Below are 18081 nucleotides of genomic sequence, written 5' to 3' on the forward strand. Positions count from 1 at the left end.
TAAATCACATTTATATTCCACCTGGGCCTTGCACTATGTCCTCATACTTTTTTAATGTGGTTGCTTTTAAATAAAGCCTTTCATTACTTCAAAATAGAAACCTGGGATTTTGTAGGCAGTTATTGTTTACAGATAAACTTTAGTTTCCTGCTTCTATGAAATTTCTATGATTGATAAAATACTTGTGTGAAATTGGTTGTAAACAGCATTCTGTTATATTTAACTCAGTATGTCTATTTATTGGTGTGCAGAAGCTGCCAGAGCAGCTTCAATATGCCTTAGCAGAGATTCTACAAGTCTCTGGAACTGCACTGGGGGATGAACAACATTTTTCTAAACAATATTACTTCTATTGGCGAACAATGCCTAACACATCAGTCCAAAATCTCCCATAGGTTTTCAATAGGGTTTATTTCTTTCTCTCTCTCTCTCTCTCTCTCTCTCTCTCCCCCTCTCTCTCTCTTTGAAACATTGTTCCCATGGCATTGAGCTACTGTTTTTTTTCAAGTCCTGTCTCAGCCCTGGTCATGTCATTTGCTTGTTACCCAGTCATGCTCACCTGTTCTTTATTAATGCTTGATTAGTTTCTTTATACGTACCCTGCTTCATGGATGGTGTTTTAGCAAACAATATTATACACCAGTCTAATCAATTTGACCATTGTGCTTTGTCTTTGAACATCCAATGGTGTCCAAAAATAAGCCCATATTATTAACATATAAGGGACTGGGTGACACAAAGTGGGTGATTAAACACTGTGTGATTAGAAAGTTGGTGATTAAACACTGTGTGATTAGAAAGTGGGTGGTTATACACTGAGTGATTATAGATTATGAAAAACCGGAAAGGGAAAATGATGTCGGGTGATTAAAAGTAACTGGGTTATTATAGAGAGGAAAACTGAGTGCTGATTAGAAAAGCTGTGAGTCACTTGTATTATCATTTGTATTATCATTAACCACTTTCGTCACATTTAGCATGCCATAGCTTGTACAGAAATGATTTAAAGCTACTGTATGCCATTTATTTTTTTTAGATCCAACAGTTAAACCTACTGACCAAAATAGGTTTATAGTTTTTAACTGTTGTATCCAAAATAATGGATATTAAATAATCAAAGAATATACCAATCAACTAAACAATATATAGTTGAGGTAATATATAGATGTGCAATATAGTTTACATACCCCTTGCTGAATCTGCAAAATGTCAATAATTTAAAAAATAAAATAAAATAAGAGCGATCATTAAAATTGCATTGGTTTTTTTTATTTTGTTCTGCCCTGAATAAGCTATTTCACATAACAGATGTTTACACATAGTCCACAAGACACAATAATAACTGAATTTACACATATGAACCAGTTCAAAAGTTTGCATACCCTTGGTTGTTTATACCATGTGTTGCTACCTGGATGATCAGTGACTGTACTTATGATAGTTGTTCATGAGTCCCTTGTTTGTCCTGCGCAGTTAAACTGCCCACTGTTCTTCAGAAAAATCCTCCAGGTACCTCACATTCTTTGCTTTTCCTGCATCTTCTGCATATTTGACCCCTTTCCAGCAGTGACTATATGATATTGAGACCCATCTTTTCCACACTGAGGACAATTGAGGGACTCGTACACACCTATTACAAAAGGTGCAAACGTTCACTGATCCTCCAGAAGGAAACACACTACATTAAGAGCCAGGGGGGTGTAACCTTTTGAACAAGATGATTGGTGTAATTTGTTATTATTTTGTTTAAAGATCCATTTTTTTTTAAATTTAGTACTGCCCTTCTGAAGCTGCATAAAATAATTGCATGTTTCCCAGAAGACGAAATAATGGCTCTTAATGTATCGTGTTGCTTTCTTGAGCATCAGTGAATGTTTTCACCTTTTGTAATAGTTGTGTACGAGTCCCTCAGTTGTCCTCAGTGTGAAAAGATAGATGACAACATCTTATCCACCTTTTTCCTACGCCCCATGACGCTTTGCGCGAATTATGGGAGTATCTGCCGTTAAGACATAAACAAACCTTTGCTGCTGTGTCGCTAGTCATTCATTTGTAGCAAGATGTGGAATCACACGCTGACAGAGCTTATAAAGGACATCAGCATACCTGTCCCTTCCTTAATAGAGGAATGTGAGGACAATTTAAAAAGTGACCATGGATCATTTACAGTAGCATATTTAGCTATTTTGTTGATTCAGTTGCTTGTGATGGTAAGGCAATTACCTTCACAGTAATAAAGTCAGTCATGTGTTACTGAAGGTTGTGGGAAATAATTTTGTGTACTTAAAAGCTGATGTAGAGCCAAGGCAAAGCCTGAAGGTGTCACACCATAAAGCTTGTGTTTTAGCGTCAACGTCAGGTGTCATACAGACATCAGGTGCAGGTCCAGGGCGCTCTTGTAGTCTCCCAGCTGCAATATTGTGGAAGGTCTGTAAACTAAGGATCAAAAAGGTTATGACGATTATTATTATTAATATTCTTCTTATTATTATTATTACTAGTATTAGTATTAGGCTAGTAGTAGTGGCATTATCTGAACTCTAAAAGTGTTTTATAGCTCCAGCCCTAGGGAGGTAAGTTAATAAGGAGTCAGAAGACTGTTATTTCTTCTATAAAGATAGAGAATGCAGTCAGGCAAAGCAAGACAGGCATGATTGTACAATCGCTCACAGGAACAGTCCGCCTTCACTTTAGGTCTGTATATGTAGCAATTTTCTTTAAGCCACAAATTAAGTTTCGCGTGGTTGGAAGTGCAGCCATGAACAGCATAAGTTGTTCCTGAGCTTCGTGATATCATTCCGTAATGATATTCCCACCTGAAGCAACAAACAGTATTTGTTTTTATGATATGAACAACACCAACTGCCATCAGAGCAAGCCAGTCAACGCTGCGCTACTACTTCCGCCAGAAGTTACACCCATAATCGTTTTTACAGCAGCGCCCCCAGGAAAAAGGTGGATAGCCACTGTTAGAAAAGGGTCAAATATGCAGAAGATGCTAGAAAACCAAAGAATGTGCAGGACCTGGATAATTTTATCTGAAGAACAGTGGGCAGTTTAACTGCTCAGGACAAACAAGGGAAACTTGAACAACTCTCACAAAACATAAAAGCAGTCGTTGATCATCCAGGTAACAACACACATTATTAAGAATGAAGGGTATGTAAACTTTTGAACTGGTTAATTTGTGTAAATTCAGTTATTATTGTGTCTTCTTAACTATATGTTAACATCTGTTATGTGAAATAGCTTATTCAGGGCAGTACTAAATAAAAAAAACCAATGCAATTTTAATGATCTCTCTTCATTTTAATTATTAACATTTTGCAGATTCTGCAAGGGGTATGGAAATTTATGAGCAGAGCTGTACATGAAATATGTAAAGTATTTAAGGGTGATTGTTTATAACAACTTGTTGCTTGTATTGAGAATTTTGCAGTGGAATTTTAGGAGGGAAGCAAGCATCTAAACAACGTCTTCAGTGTATCATAAATCTCAGTCTGTTTTTTATTGGCACTCTGTAATTCATGACCCTACATCCATGATATTTTCCATTAATTTCCATCTTTACGCTCATGCAGGGATCGGCTCCATGACTGTTCCTGTATATATTGCTGAGTCTTCACCACCGCAAATGAGAGGGCAGCTGGTCACCATCAACACGCTCTTCATCACAGCAGGCCAGTTCGTGGCCAGCCTCATTGACGGAGCATTCAGCTACGTACAACATGGAGGATGGAGGTTTGGGCTCCACAAATATTCATATTCACTGGTTCTGCACTGCTCAACAGCGCTATGACAATCTCGTTAGCACTGCACTCTAGCCAAGGCAGTTCAAATGGGCTAAATACTTTGGATTTGGTTTCGCATGATGAGAATGGCTAATAGGGGTCATTTCAAGTTCATAATCAATTGTGTCCTTTAGGTTCTCTGACTCACTGTTTGTCACTCTTTCTCACATACACACCCTCTGTTTGTTACTGCCTCTCTCAGGTGATTTATTATAGTGATTCAGTTGAATCTACTCTAATATATGGGAGTGAATGCAAGTTATGAATTGAAAGAGACTGAGATTTACCTCGTCTGCCTGTGCTCCGAGCCTGGCACTCGGCTGGCTTTCCTGATAACGAAAATGAAGCTGTCATGGTTTGTGGTGAATGGATGAGTCATGCAATAAGAGCTCTTTCTGCAGCATAGGTTTGTGTGATGTGCAATATAACCACAATCAAGTTTTCTGCAGGAGTGAAAAGGGTGCTACTATATTCTTTTATTTTATGTGCAGCATATATGCCAAAACCTATATGGGCAGAAATAGTGTGTTGCATAATGAATGACATTCTGATTATTGCGTGTGAGGTTCAGAAATAATCCTAGGTGTCCTAGGATTGTGGACATGTATTCATCGGTCGAATTCTTTTATGCAAAGTGAGGCAGAATCCAGTGACAGGGCTGAGCAGCTGGTACTCCAGCAGTCCTATGTACTCACATTACAGTCTCTAGCATTTCTCCATAATACAGGAAGTTGCTCTTTTTTTTTTTTTTTTTGGTTGTGTCCCTTATAATGAAAATACAACACTGCTCTCCTACATTCTCTTGTGGTTCACTGAAAAGGCTAAATATATAGTAAATTTTGACAGTTTTAATTTATCAAAAATAATTTCAATTCAGCCTTGGTTTCTGAAATGAGTCATGAATTACTGTACAGGATGGGTTGTTTGTTGAATCTCTGAACCAATCTCTGTTTCTTGAAGATAGTGACCGATTCTGTGGTCCGGATTGAGGTTGGAAGTTCAATCCACCACTGAGGGACAGTTAGTGTGAAGGTTCTGGAAAGTGACCTTGAGCCACACTGAGTAGGCACTACTAAGCGTCGGTCATTAATCGATCGCAGATTGCGTGAGGGACCGTAAGCTTCAGGAGAGTGTTGAGGTAGAGGGGTGCTGTCCCAGACAAGGTCTTGTACATGAACATCAAGGCCTTGCATTTGAAACGCACGGCTACATTAAGTCAGTGGAGGGAGATGAAGTGGGGTGTGACGTTGGTTCTTTTAGGCTTGTTGAAGACGAGGCGTTGCTGCATTCTGAATCATACTTCAAATAAATATGTTTAAATATTACTCTAATTTAGTAAAAAGTAAAATATTTTAATAAGCTGCTGTCCTACTGTACCATACAGTGTCGTATTGTTTGCTCTTGGTTAGTGGTCATAGTGAAATAGACCTATTTATTAATATAGGCTTAATATCAAGATTAATTTAATAATATTATTATTAGAAAATAAAATACATTATTATTATTATATTATTATAGTAGTAGTAAAAGTAGTGGTAGTCGTAGTAGTAGTGGTCTATTTTTTGGGCGTAAAATGTTTAGATGTGGATTATTGTTAGTGCTAAAATATAAAGTTTCAGTCCTGATTCAGGATTTGCACAGCTGAGTGGTGCAGCTCTCCTACACTGCACTCAGATGATGCCCCCTGACTAGCTAACATGCTGTCTTGATTGTTTTATAGTCTTTGTCACACTGTTATTCTGTTTCTGTTCGCCTATTTTACAAATATGACTTGATGTCTGTTCAGTACTTCAAATAAATATGTTTAAATAGCATTTTATGTTTCTGTATTGTGTTATATTTTTATTCTGTTAACTGGTGTTAAAAATTGGTCTAACCATCAATGAGCCGGTGTGTTATGATGTGGCGTGTTGTGGTCCGCTCTGGGCCAGACAGTCCAGGGCCACTCTTTGGTCCCAGTTCACCCCTGATTATTGCTATTAATGCTAAATATCGTATGCTGAAATTTTTAATATCGATGTTAAAACACTGAAATCACTGCCCCATTCCTATATTTTGCCCAGGGCCCCCAAATCACTAGGTCTGCCCCTGAGAATAGTACAGCGGTAATGAGCTTTGTGTAGTAAGCCAGCAACTGGGGTTCGAGCCTCAGCTTGGTTGAGTGTTTTGATTTAATACACATTTTTTTCCAGTGTAGAAAGTCAATTTGCATGTGCATAAATTTAAAGTGTCAATATTGAAAAAACTGGTTTAAAGTGAACACAGAAGTCCACACACTGAAAAAAATGCATATTGAATTTACTTAATTCAAATGCGTACATCAGTTCCACGTGATTGAATTGAGTCAAATTAAAATAATTTGTTTTCGTACATCAAACATGATTTGATCATATATTTTCAATGTCTTGAATAAAATTAAACTCCACCTGAGCTGAGGATTGAACCCTAGTTATCTACATTTAACAACAGCAATGTTTTACCACTGCGTAATTCTACCACACACACTTTACCCATGTTAATTTAAATACTATAGTTATAGTACCTGTACTGTGTGAATCGATCAAAATTAATATTCAAACATTTTGTGTATTAATTTAAACATGTGGCAACATTTATCAATCATGTTCACAACATGATTTACACAGCCTGACTATCATGGATAGTTGTGTATTCATGTAATTTTGTGCAGATGCAGGTTGTAATATTGCATTTATGTTGTGTATGAATCTGATTAATCTCTTATATGCATTTGGGTGAGTTAATTATCCAGTAGTAAAGTGCTTTAGTTTACTGGTTTTCATCCGCTCAGCTCATGCAGCTTATGCACGTCATTCCTTCTGACATCTATATTATTACTTTCTACTGCCACGTCTTTATCCCCGCCATTTTTCAAAACAAAGTGACGCCCATGTATTGCCTAAGCAAATAAATTACTGATCATTTATTAATTAAGCTTTTATTAAATCTAAATTGCAAAGAGTATACAATAATTAGTATCAGAATTATTTTTATCTAATGATTTCAGCAGTAATTGCAGTACAGTATGTTTGTTCTGTGGATTTAAAAGACAGACCGAAGTCAGTTGTCTGTTTTGGAGAAGTTGGATAAGTCGATCTCTTTCCACCTTCCATTCACTGGGTGTGAGGTGGAATTGCCGCCAACCGGTTTTGCCCGGTTGGTTCTCCCCAAATTAGGGGCTTTATTTCCCACAGTTGCAACTTTAATTCTTGCAGTTCTGGAAACTGGAACTGGGGTTTTCCCATTGGTCATTGATCTATTACCAAACGTTCCAGTTGTGGGGTTTTTAGGTGCACATTAATATACATTTTTTTTAAAAAAGCACCCTAACCTGCTTTAGGGAAAAGTTGTCTACAAAATCAGTAAATGCATGTAAATGCAGTGTCAATGCAAATGTTTAATTTGAGAAATGCTGGTAATAAAAGACAGAATTATAGAATACTATGATGATCTTAAGATATATAATACTATAATTGATGTGATAGAATTAAATAACCATGTTATTTGGTAGTGCATATCTTTCTTGGCAATTTATGGCTATCCCTCTCTGCTGGCACAGATACATGCTGGGTCTGTCAACCTTGCCTGCTCTGGTGCAGTTCCTGGGATTCCTCTTTTTGCCTGAGAGTCCTCGCTGGCTCATCCAAAAGGGTCTTACCCAGAAGGCTCGGCGTGTGCTCAGCCAGATCCGAGGCAACCAGAACATTGACGAGGAGTATGACAGCATCAAGAGCAGCATCGAGGAAGAGGAGAAAGACAGTGCAGGAGGTGAGTAATACATCTGAGCCATACAACAAACTAACACATGTATTTTATTATTTGTAGTTGTTATTTTACCCTGTCCAGGGTGTGCCCTGCCTTGTGCCCGATGCTCCCTGGGATAGGCTCCAGGTTCCCCGTGACCCTGAAAAGGAGTAAGCGGTAGAAGATGAATGGATGGATAGTTGTTATTTATTTTATTTTTTTCTATTCTCAACCTCAGTGAACAGTGAAGTGCCAGCTTTACGCTTACCATCTAATTTCAGGAAGAACCAGTGGATCTCTTATTATAGGACAGAGACGGAATTGGTACATGTTGTGAATGGCCCGAGGCTTAGCATCAACACACATAAAATATCTATTTGAATCTCAACAGATCTCATTGTAGCATTTTACACTTGATCAGAAGATCCTTATCTTTTATCTTGAAAATTGGCTAGGTCTGTCAGGGACAGTATTAGAATGCCTTAAGTCATATTTGATAGATAGTTTCTTGTTGCTTTGGGAAACAATTTATCAAACATGTTCTGTTAGCTAGAAAATATAATCAGGAAACATTAGATTAATTTTCACAGCTGTGCTGATGACACACACTTACATTTCTATAATATACTTTCGGTAGACTAATCAAATGATATTTCTTTGTGGATGTCTCACAACTGGGTGTAACTTTCCATTCTGTTCTCTGTTTTATTCCTCATGTAAGAAAAAAATCTTCTTCTTCTTCTTTTTCTTTTTATTATTATCATTGTTGTTGTTGTTGGTGTTGTTGCTGTTGTCATAATCATTGTTACTGCTGTTCTCGTTGCTGTTGATCAATCCTGAAAACCTTTCATTACTCTCTGTGAGCTCAGACATTAGGCAGTAATCATCATCAGCTGTGCACAGAAAAGCCACTCATGTCTGACAGAATGATCCTATTTCCTGAGCAGAAATGTTCTGAGCTTTGAGCAAAGCCAATGCAAGGTCACACAGAGGGTCAAGAGGAGCTGTGGAAATTGGATGTGCTTTGTGAGTCATTAGCCCTGATAGAGAGCTCTATAGTAGCAGTGATCCTCTGGAGGCCCTGTGCTACAGTACCTGCACCATTTGTCCTCATTGCTAGTATAAGGCAGTTTAAGCATTCACATCCGCAAGGTTGCCTTGTTGTGCTGCTAGACAGTTTGATGCCAGTATTGTTTAAATATTTGCCCGTAGTCTGGATGCTAGCTGGCAGGCATACTTGCTATCATTTTGTACTGAAGTTAGGTTAAGCTCTCAACACATAATAGCAGGTTGACACAGTATGTGGTACAGTAAGCATTAATTGATTCTTCCTTCCTAATTCACTGGTTACTGAAGGATCCCCGGCACAAGTTATCTTCCACTAGATATGGTGCCTTGCATATGTATTCACCCCCTTGAACTTTTCCATATTTTTTTATGACCAAATCGTGATTGATACTTGGTCTTGTTTTGCTACTGTCTTGTCTTTTGTGTTATTGATGCTTTCTGTTTAGGTATGTTCTCTAAAAAAACTCTGGGGGTATCCAGGAAGAGTATATTATAGAGTATACAGTATATTATATTGAAATTACTTGACACTTTAATTGCATACAAGTTAATTACAGCCATCAATTAAAGTGTATATAAAATGTCTACACAAATCTGTTAAAATTGCAGGTTTTTGTGATGTACAAAGAATGAAATCAATATAAATCGTTTGCACCTTTAATATAGAGCAACCAATAAAATTCATGTGAAAAACATTTTAGAAAGAAAAGCAAAAGAAAAAAACGTAATAAGCTGGTTGCATACGTGTGCACATCCCTAAACAGATATTTACTGTTAAGGCACCTTTTCTTTGCAATACAGCACTCAGTCTTTTTAAGAGTCTACCTTTTCAGCACATCTTGACTCAGCAATTTTATTCCAGCCTTCATTGCAAAAAATCTTCCAGATCTTTCAGATTGAATGGGAATCTCCTGTGAGCAGCACTCATCTAGTCATTCCACAGGTTTTCGACACCCTAGCCCATAGCCTAGACATGTCCCTGTCACATGCAGGGAGTGACTAGTACTTTCCAGATATTCCTGCAGCTTCTTTAATGATGCTGTAGGTCTCTTGACAGCATCCTTAGATGTGTTGTTCGCATTTGGTTGGGTATAATATACTGTGATCTAATGACTTTTTCTGATAATGCCGTAATGTAACACATTACATTTTAAATTTATGTAATTTGCTTACAGTTACTGATGTCAATAAAATTAGGTTACTTGTGTTACAAATTTATTGTTAAGAAAACAATATTAAGTAAAAAGCATTTTAAAAATAAATCACATTTTGCACGAGCAGGAAAAGAAGGTGTGTAAATGTCTATATGAGTTCCAGTTTAGGTGAACATGATATGAGCAGAGCATAAGGAAAGATAATGTACTTTGCATGGCACTGTAGCAGCTAAATACATTCAATGATAGCTTAGCTGTGCCTCCCCTTGGCTAGTGACACCAAACTAGACTAGTTAGAAAAGTTTTATATTTAATCCGTCTATTAGTCCTACAAACAGTGACAACACCCAAGGCAAGTGTCTTGATAAATCCAACTTTTTCTGATCATGTCATACATTGACGTGCGCTAAAATGACTGAAAGAACTACGAGTTTCACTCTGTAGTGTATTTTGTAGGTTTGATATGTTTTGAAAGTAACGTGAAAGTAAATTAATTAGTAATCTGATTACTTTTTACATGCAGTAATCAGTAATGTAATCAAATTATAATTTGAAAGTAGTAATTAGTAATCTGTAGTGGATTACGTTTTTTGAGTAACTTACCCAACACCGGTTGTTCGTGTCCTTTTGGAGAGATGTCCTGTTCTCTAGAATGTCAGTGTGGTGCCTTATTTTCACCACTTTTGATTATGGCCTTCATGGTGTTCCATGGTACATCTATTGTTTTAGAAATGCTTTTGTACCCCTTTCCTGATTGATACCTTTTGACAAGAGAGATTCTGTTTATGCTTTGTAAGCTCTTTGTGGACCACGGCTTCAGCACTCAGTTGAAACCGAGAAGATGTCAAGAAAATCCTACAGCAACAGTTGGTGTTTATTTGGGGTTAATCAGAATCGCTTAATTTATGACAGGTGTATGATAATTACTTTTGCATTTACATTTACATTTATTCATTTAGCAGACGCGTTTATCCAAATGACTTTTGAATATGAGTTTGAATGTGATTGGCTAATTCTGAGCACAGTCACATGCCATGTTATAAAATGGTGTGCACACTTATGAAACCAGGTTGTTGTAAGTTTTTTTTCTTTTTCTACTTTTTCCCCTTATAATGGTTCTATTTGTTTTTCACTTGAATGTTGTTGGCTGCTATGGAAAAAGAGCTGAGATCACTGATATTTGTTTAATTTTTTAAAATCAGAAAAACTTGCAGTTTTAACAGGGGTGTGTAGACTTTTTATATTCATGATACAGTATGTGACTTCTGGTTACACCAAAACTAATTTAGTTGAGTTTCACAGCAATGAGAGTGAATACTTATGCAATCACTTATGCAATTTAATGTTTTTTTATTTGTAAATAATTTTTAAACTATATGAATCCCCACTTCCAGAATGTGGGCTATATTTTGCATATTCACACAGGAGTGTTTTCTTAAATTAGATATATTACAATAAACAGACTGTTTAATAAACAATTTAGTATGAGATATACACAAAAACAGAAGAAGCACAGCACTGTTTATACCATTTTTTTTTTTAGTTTAACGACTTTAAAGTATTTAATGATTTTTTTTAATCCACTAGCTAGCCTACAATCCTGCTTGAAGTACCATGACAGAAACATGTGCAATTAATCTAACAAATTTATGACATATAATGTCAAACATATTGGTCCAGCCTGTTGTTGATAAATACCAGTGGTAACGCGAGTACATAGTCATGTCAATGGAAATTGAGTAATCATTGTCCCAATGTGTGGTGAGCCAGGGTCCTTACCAGTGACAGAACTTGTGTACACAATATACTGATTCATGACATAGGGAGCTGATTGAGACGTACCCATAATATTCAAATGTTTAAATGGCGACTGATTGAGTAATGAAACAGCTAATTTTTCTGTACAATTGGCACTGATTAAAGAAGAAAAAAAAAATCAGTAAATTGCTTTTAACTTTGGTCCAAAAGCATCACACTTAGCTACCAACAATTATGACAGCTGTCTAAATTGAGCCATTTGTGTGAGACAAAAACTGTTTTTAAAAGTAGCTCTATGAAAAATGGAAGATCATCTAGTAGTAGTGGAAGCTAAAGGTCTTTCACTCTGACCATGTAATTGAGGGGACTGCTATAAGACAGAGGCCTTAGGGCTATCACTCACACACATACACACACACACACACACATACACACACACACACACACACACACACACACACACACACACACACACACACAAATGTTGCAGCCCTCACCTTTCAGACATGTAATGTCACTGGTCATTGCCTTCAAACAAGGGAGTGGAGAAGTAAACACCACTGCCTGGACATGTCAAACCCATTGCTATAACAATAAGAAATCTTCCTCAGTTTTGTTTTCTTTCACCAAATCAGATTGTGCTTGACTTCACTTCAATGACATAACGTTTTATATTGAAGATATACCCACCAAGAGAAGCTTCATTATAGCTTAAACAGTTTAAGGCGCTGGATTACTTATCAGAAGGTTGGGGGTTCAAGCCCCAGCACAGACAGCCTGCCACTATTGGGCCCTTGAGTAATGCCTGTAACCCTCTCTTCTTCAGTGGCACTGTAACATGGCTAACCCTGAGTTCTGACCCCAACTTCCGAAGAAGCTGGTATACGCAAAGAAAATAATATAGCTGTATTGCAGTATATGACAAAAAATGCTTTCTTTCTGTATTTTCTAAACATTATTAGCCAAGTACATTAACCAAGTAATTTGCTACAGTAGGGTTCTCACACAGGGGAGCATAGTGGTACAGCAGGAAATATTGTTGCCTCACAGCAGCCAGGTCCTGGTTCAATCCTGAGGTCATGTTACTGTCTTTATGGAGTTTCACATGTTCTCCCCATGGGTGTCCTCCAGATTCTCCGGTTTCCTCCCACCTCCTAAAAACATGTTGGATAGCTATACTAAATTCACCGTAGGTGAAAATGAGTGTGTGAATAAGTGTGTGTGTGTGTGTGTGTGTGTGTGTGTGTGTGTGTGTGTGTGCCTTCATGGTGACTGTTGTCCCATCTGGGTTGTATTCCCATCTCATTCTTGGAGTTCCCAGAATAGGCTTCAGAACCTCTGAACCCCTGACCAGGACAAAGCGGTTACTGAAGATGAAGAAATTAATGAATTCTCAGACAAATCCAGAAAGTTACAATGACCATGCAAAATATAATAAAGAATTAAAAATCAGCTCCTCCATTTAGTTTTCTCCAAAACCCACCCCAAAACACATGCATGCAATGTGTACAGGTCTAGGTTTAATAGGCAGCAGGAGATGGTTAAAGAGCAGTCATACAAAGAATAATATTTTTGTATAGGCATGGTTGCTCTTGAGCACTGAACACTTTGTGTGTACATTGATATAACTCAAGCAGCAAACTGTTTAATGCCTGTGCAGATCAGAGTTTGGTATGAATGATGAGAGACATAGCTTGGGGGTAGAAGCTGTTGCTGTTTCTTGTGGTCCTGGTTTTAATTGCTCTGAATTGTTTCCCAGAAGGCAGGACTCTGAGAATGTTGTCTCCTGGGTGAAGAGGGTGAGCAAATATTTTGCTTGCTCACTCCCTGGTGAGTGTATAGGTTCTGGAGGGTGGGCAAGTTACAGCTAATTGTTTTCTCTGTTAATTATTTTCACATTGGGTGATGTGGTGTGATGTGCATTATATGTGATGCATGTATCTAAAATATTTATTTGAAATACAAAATACCATTCTGTGATTTGCGTTTAACGATGGTGGTAAAAAAAAAAAAAAATGTGTGTGTGTGATTTTGTTTTCTTAAAATAACATGCACTTGTGTTCACGCATAGTCACATAAGTTTAATAAATAAATTAAAAATGAAGATATTATTTGGACACATCATTAGGAAATATATAATTATAGTTCCGCTATGTACCCTTGGAAGTATATGAGAATTAATCGTCCGTATCCCTTCAAAAATACTCCAGTATTTTCTTAATACAAAATACTGTATATTACTTCATACATCTTTGATATCAATGTATAGTAATTTATCTTGACACATCATTGGAGTTTCATTGGGTTGTGCATCCAAATGCATACTGGTGTATTTTTGCCCATCCCTAGCTTTAGTTTGACCCTTACTTTATCAGTGTATCACCAGACCAACAAGACCGGTATGGACTGTACATTTTAATAGACTCAAAAGTTCAATCCTCTGCTGAGCCTTCTTTGTGATTAAGTCGATTCAACAGCAGTGACTCTCAAGCCCCATATACACCTTCTTTCAACCTAATCTTGAAAGACAACGTCTAAGGGTTTTAAAATGCTAAAACTTCACTTGTGGTTAAGATACATACAAATGAGAAACATATTTCAATTCAGGACAGCCTGTAGTAATTCTGAATCCTAAGTAAGTTGCGCTGGAAAAGGGCATCTGTAAAATGCTGCAAATGCAAATGTAAGTGTAGTAGAAAATGTCAAATTTTTTTCTATATGGAGAGTTTTCCCAGGCCGCCATGCATATGGTTATTTTGACACTACACACAAAAAATACAAACAGTATTTGACATCCATCATACAGCCAAATTTTCTATGTATACTGTAGCATGCATTGGAATTTGGTATCATAGATTCAAGCCAAAGAAAATATGACCACATTATCATCAATTAAAGTCTTGTGAACTGTTAAGTCTTAGTCCTCCATGTTGCTCTTGTGTTGTGGCTGTTGTGACACCAAATTTCCCCTTAGGGATCAATAAAGTACTCTCGATTTATCTCTATCTCTATAAACGTTAATTCTGAATAATCAAATTTGATTTGGAGTTGAATATACTGTGATATACACTTGAATATAAATTCCCTTAATTATTTTGCATGCACTTAAAATAAAGCAGGTTTTAGACTGTTTTCAAAGATGTTGAGATGTTGTGTGCAAAAAAGATGCAGGGAAGATATTATCTGAAATTGCTCGTTCATAGTGCAGTACAACCAGCATGCAATCTGTGTCAAATTCTTTAAGAAACAAAGCGAGAGAGATGAACATTGGAATAGAGGGAATTAATAGCTATTAGTGCTTTGCTTAGCTTATTTGATTTCACCTGAATTATTATTACATAAAGAAGACTGAACATACTTAATTGTTGTTTTGCACAATGCTTTTATATGTACTTAAATTTGTTTGGTAAAAATAGAGAGCAACCTCCCATTACTGCACCATACACTATGCCTTCTTTTGGCTGATACAATTTAAAAGCGATTTCCCTGGGTCATAAACCGTGTTCATCTGAGCAGTCATTCATTTCATGGGTATTTTGATCTCTTTGGGGTTTAATGATGCTGTCTATTTTAATACGATGATAAACACAATATCTCATTTTTTAGGTCCTTATATTTATGTGCCAGCTATGAGTCAGGCAGCTTCTCTTTAAGCTTGCACAATGAAGCATGAACATTGGAGAAATGGAGGCTGTATTAATGAATTTGCTCAGCGAATTAATAATTCACAGTTTTAGGATTTTATGAAACTCTTTCAGAGCTCAAGGTCTGCTGAAAACAGTGTGTGTGTGTGCGTGTGTGTGTGTGTGTGTGTGTGTGTGTGTGTGTGTGTGTGAATGTTTCTCTGGCTTTTATCACTATAATTGTCTCACCTGTTTACAGTCTAGTTTGATAAATACTGATTGTTCCTTACAGTGTGACACATTTTTAACACCCTAAACACTTCTGTGTTCCTTGCTCAACACTATTAGTCTGTCTCTCATAAGATTTGCAAGTTGTACACAGAGCACACTGTAATTGAATAGTATGATGCATGAAGCATTGTAGTCTAATTCATTTCAGTTAATCCAATTTAAAAGGATAATTTTCTCTGTCTCTCTGTCCCTGTCCCATCTCAGTTTCATGGACCCTACAGAGATAAAAGACGAATAGACGGTTTTGAGACTGCCTTTTAATCAGTGTTTTAAATTTTCATTTGTGTTTTTGACATCTGTAGGTATTCCTTTTCCGTGATGCTTCAGTTGTCCTATTTAGCCGATTATATGAAAGGACATTGGTCAAATGTAATAAAGATTATTCACCACTTCCCTTATATGAACTCTCATTAGTGGGAAATTAAAGCATGATGCAGAGGATCATTCACCATGCAGATGAAAGCTTAATGCAAGTGGATAGGAGTCTTTTCAGCCAGAGCGAGTTAGGTGGAGCCATCTGAGGTCCACTCAGTGCCTGCCATCATTAAGCTTTGATGGGCATAGCTAGGTTCATATTTCAGAAATGTTACCAATACTTTCTGGACATTTGGTTTGGAATTCTCCAATTCAGCCTTCTAGCCTCCAGCACAAGCCTACAGAAGGATGCCAGATTGACTGCTCTCTTTGAAATGTAATCAGAATCTGCCCAGAGTCTCTATTTGTAGTAATCATTCGCAGTGGCAAATGAGCAAAACCAAAATGAGCAATAGTGAGGATTAAAGGCAGAACACACTGCTTTGTACCTGGGTACAAGTAGACATGACAGTTAATTAAACAACTCTTTGAACTCATTGGCTTTAAAAACACGTACATACTCATGTACACAGCATCAGGAAGGATGGCAATGTTATTACAGACATACTTTTTGGGATTTTGTTTACTCAAAACCATCCATTAGGGTGTTGAAGTGTTCACAGAGATGACACCATTAGATAAGATGAAGTTCTCCTTCAGTAATCCTGACACTCTGGTTGAGATTTATAAGGAAATTAATAGTTCACAGTGAAAAAAAAACTCCAATAGGTACACTATATGGCCAAAGAGTTTTGGACACCTGACCATCACACCAACATGTGCTTATAGAACATTCCAGTCTAGATTTAGTCTCCTCTGCTGTTATAATAACCTCCACTCTTCTGGGAAGGCTTTCCACTAGATATTGGAGTGTGACTGTGGGGATTTGTGCTTATTCAGCCACAATAGCATTAGTGAGGTCAGGTATTGATGCTAGGTGAGGAGGTCTGGGGTGCATTCAGTGTTTCAGTTCATCCCAAAGGTGTTCAGTGGGGTTGAGGTCAGGAGTTCTTCCACTCTAATCTCCGCAATCTTTGTCTTTGTGGAGCTCGCTTTGTGCACAGGGGCATTGTCATGCTGGAACATGTTTGGACCCCTTAATTCCAGTGAAGGGAAACTGTAATCCTATAGCATACAAAGACATCTTATACAATTGTGTGCTATAGTAACAATAGTAATTGTGACACAGAACATACAAAGTAGGGACCTCTCTTTGTGATAATAACATAAGCAAATATAAGGTACACAATCGCAATGTTGAAAAGCCAACAGTGTGTGTTGTGTAGCTGATATGTTCCTGGTACTTACATGACCATCAGAGCAGGTGGTAGCGTGGTGGTGCAGAGTGTCGTAATTATAAAAAGGGGTTGGGTTAGAAAGAATACATTAACAGGAGGTGTGGTTAGGTGATATAAAATCATATCAGCTCCTCTCATTCTCTTCAAAACTGTCTGCAGTGCATCGCAGTAACATTTTCATAATAATATCCAATTCAATTTCAGTTATACTGTACATATTTTTTCTGGAAGCCTGCTCTCTGACATAGCTTTTGTGATAGCAATGTGATGTGTTTTCTATCTTCTCATGTGATGTTGTTGGTGGTGGTGCTTATTTCTACTTGTTATTAATACAATAACTCGTTCAGCTGTGTTTAGTTAGTAGGGTGGTTATGTTGAAATAAATGAAAATATGGCCACAAAACTGAATTGTAAGAAATGGAACAGAATTTCTAAGGTTGGAAAATACCATTTAACGTGGTCTCAGTAGGTGGTAACCAGAGCACAGTTTGGGAGTAGGTTCAACCAATTCCACTGTGTTGGTGGATTTCAGCTGTTACACCCTATGCTGCACCACTCCACCACATCATCATTTCATTTCTTTAGGTAGAATTGAACATTTACATTTGTGCTGCTGTTATTCAGAACCTGTTCATCGGCCTGCACTACAACAAAGCCCATAGTGAGTAATAGTGCAGATATAATTAAAACTAGGGGATGTTGGGGTGTAGATACTTGTTCATTGTGTTCAGATGAAATCTTTCATCTCACAACAACAGAGGATCTTTGATTGCATGCCGTAAGCTGGCCTGAGGCAAGGCATAATGAAATCATTTTGACTGACAGAAGAGTGTACTTTAATGGCATGGATAATTAAAAATGTATATTTATAAACAAATCATCATTTAAAATATGCTAGAATTATTCTGTTGCGCTGTTGTCCTGTCGAATTAGTATGCACTGTCTTGTCTGTTGATTGTCCTGAGTATTTATTAAATATTTT

General features: G+C 37.2%; 1 protein-coding gene across 1 annotated transcript in view; it reads left to right on the top strand.

The window, feature by feature from the left end:
* The window catches only part of LOC128623348 (proton myo-inositol cotransporter-like), a 62458-nt gene that overhangs the window by 8447 nt on the left and 35930 nt on the right, over nucleotides 1-18081 (top strand). Inside the window, exons 2-3 of the mRNA XM_053650354.1 lie at nucleotides 3582-3741; nucleotides 7369-7577. Coding sequence (XP_053506329.1) covers nucleotides 3582-3741; nucleotides 7369-7577 — 369 coding nt within the window. The remainder of the gene's footprint in view (nucleotides 1-3581; nucleotides 3742-7368; nucleotides 7578-18081) is intronic.

The sequence above is a fragment of the Ictalurus furcatus genome, chromosome 19 (assembly GCF_023375685.1).
Source record: "Ictalurus furcatus strain D&B chromosome 19, Billie_1.0, whole genome shotgun sequence".
In the NCBI taxonomy this organism is placed as follows: Eukaryota; Metazoa; Chordata; class Actinopteri; order Siluriformes; family Ictaluridae; genus Ictalurus; species Ictalurus furcatus.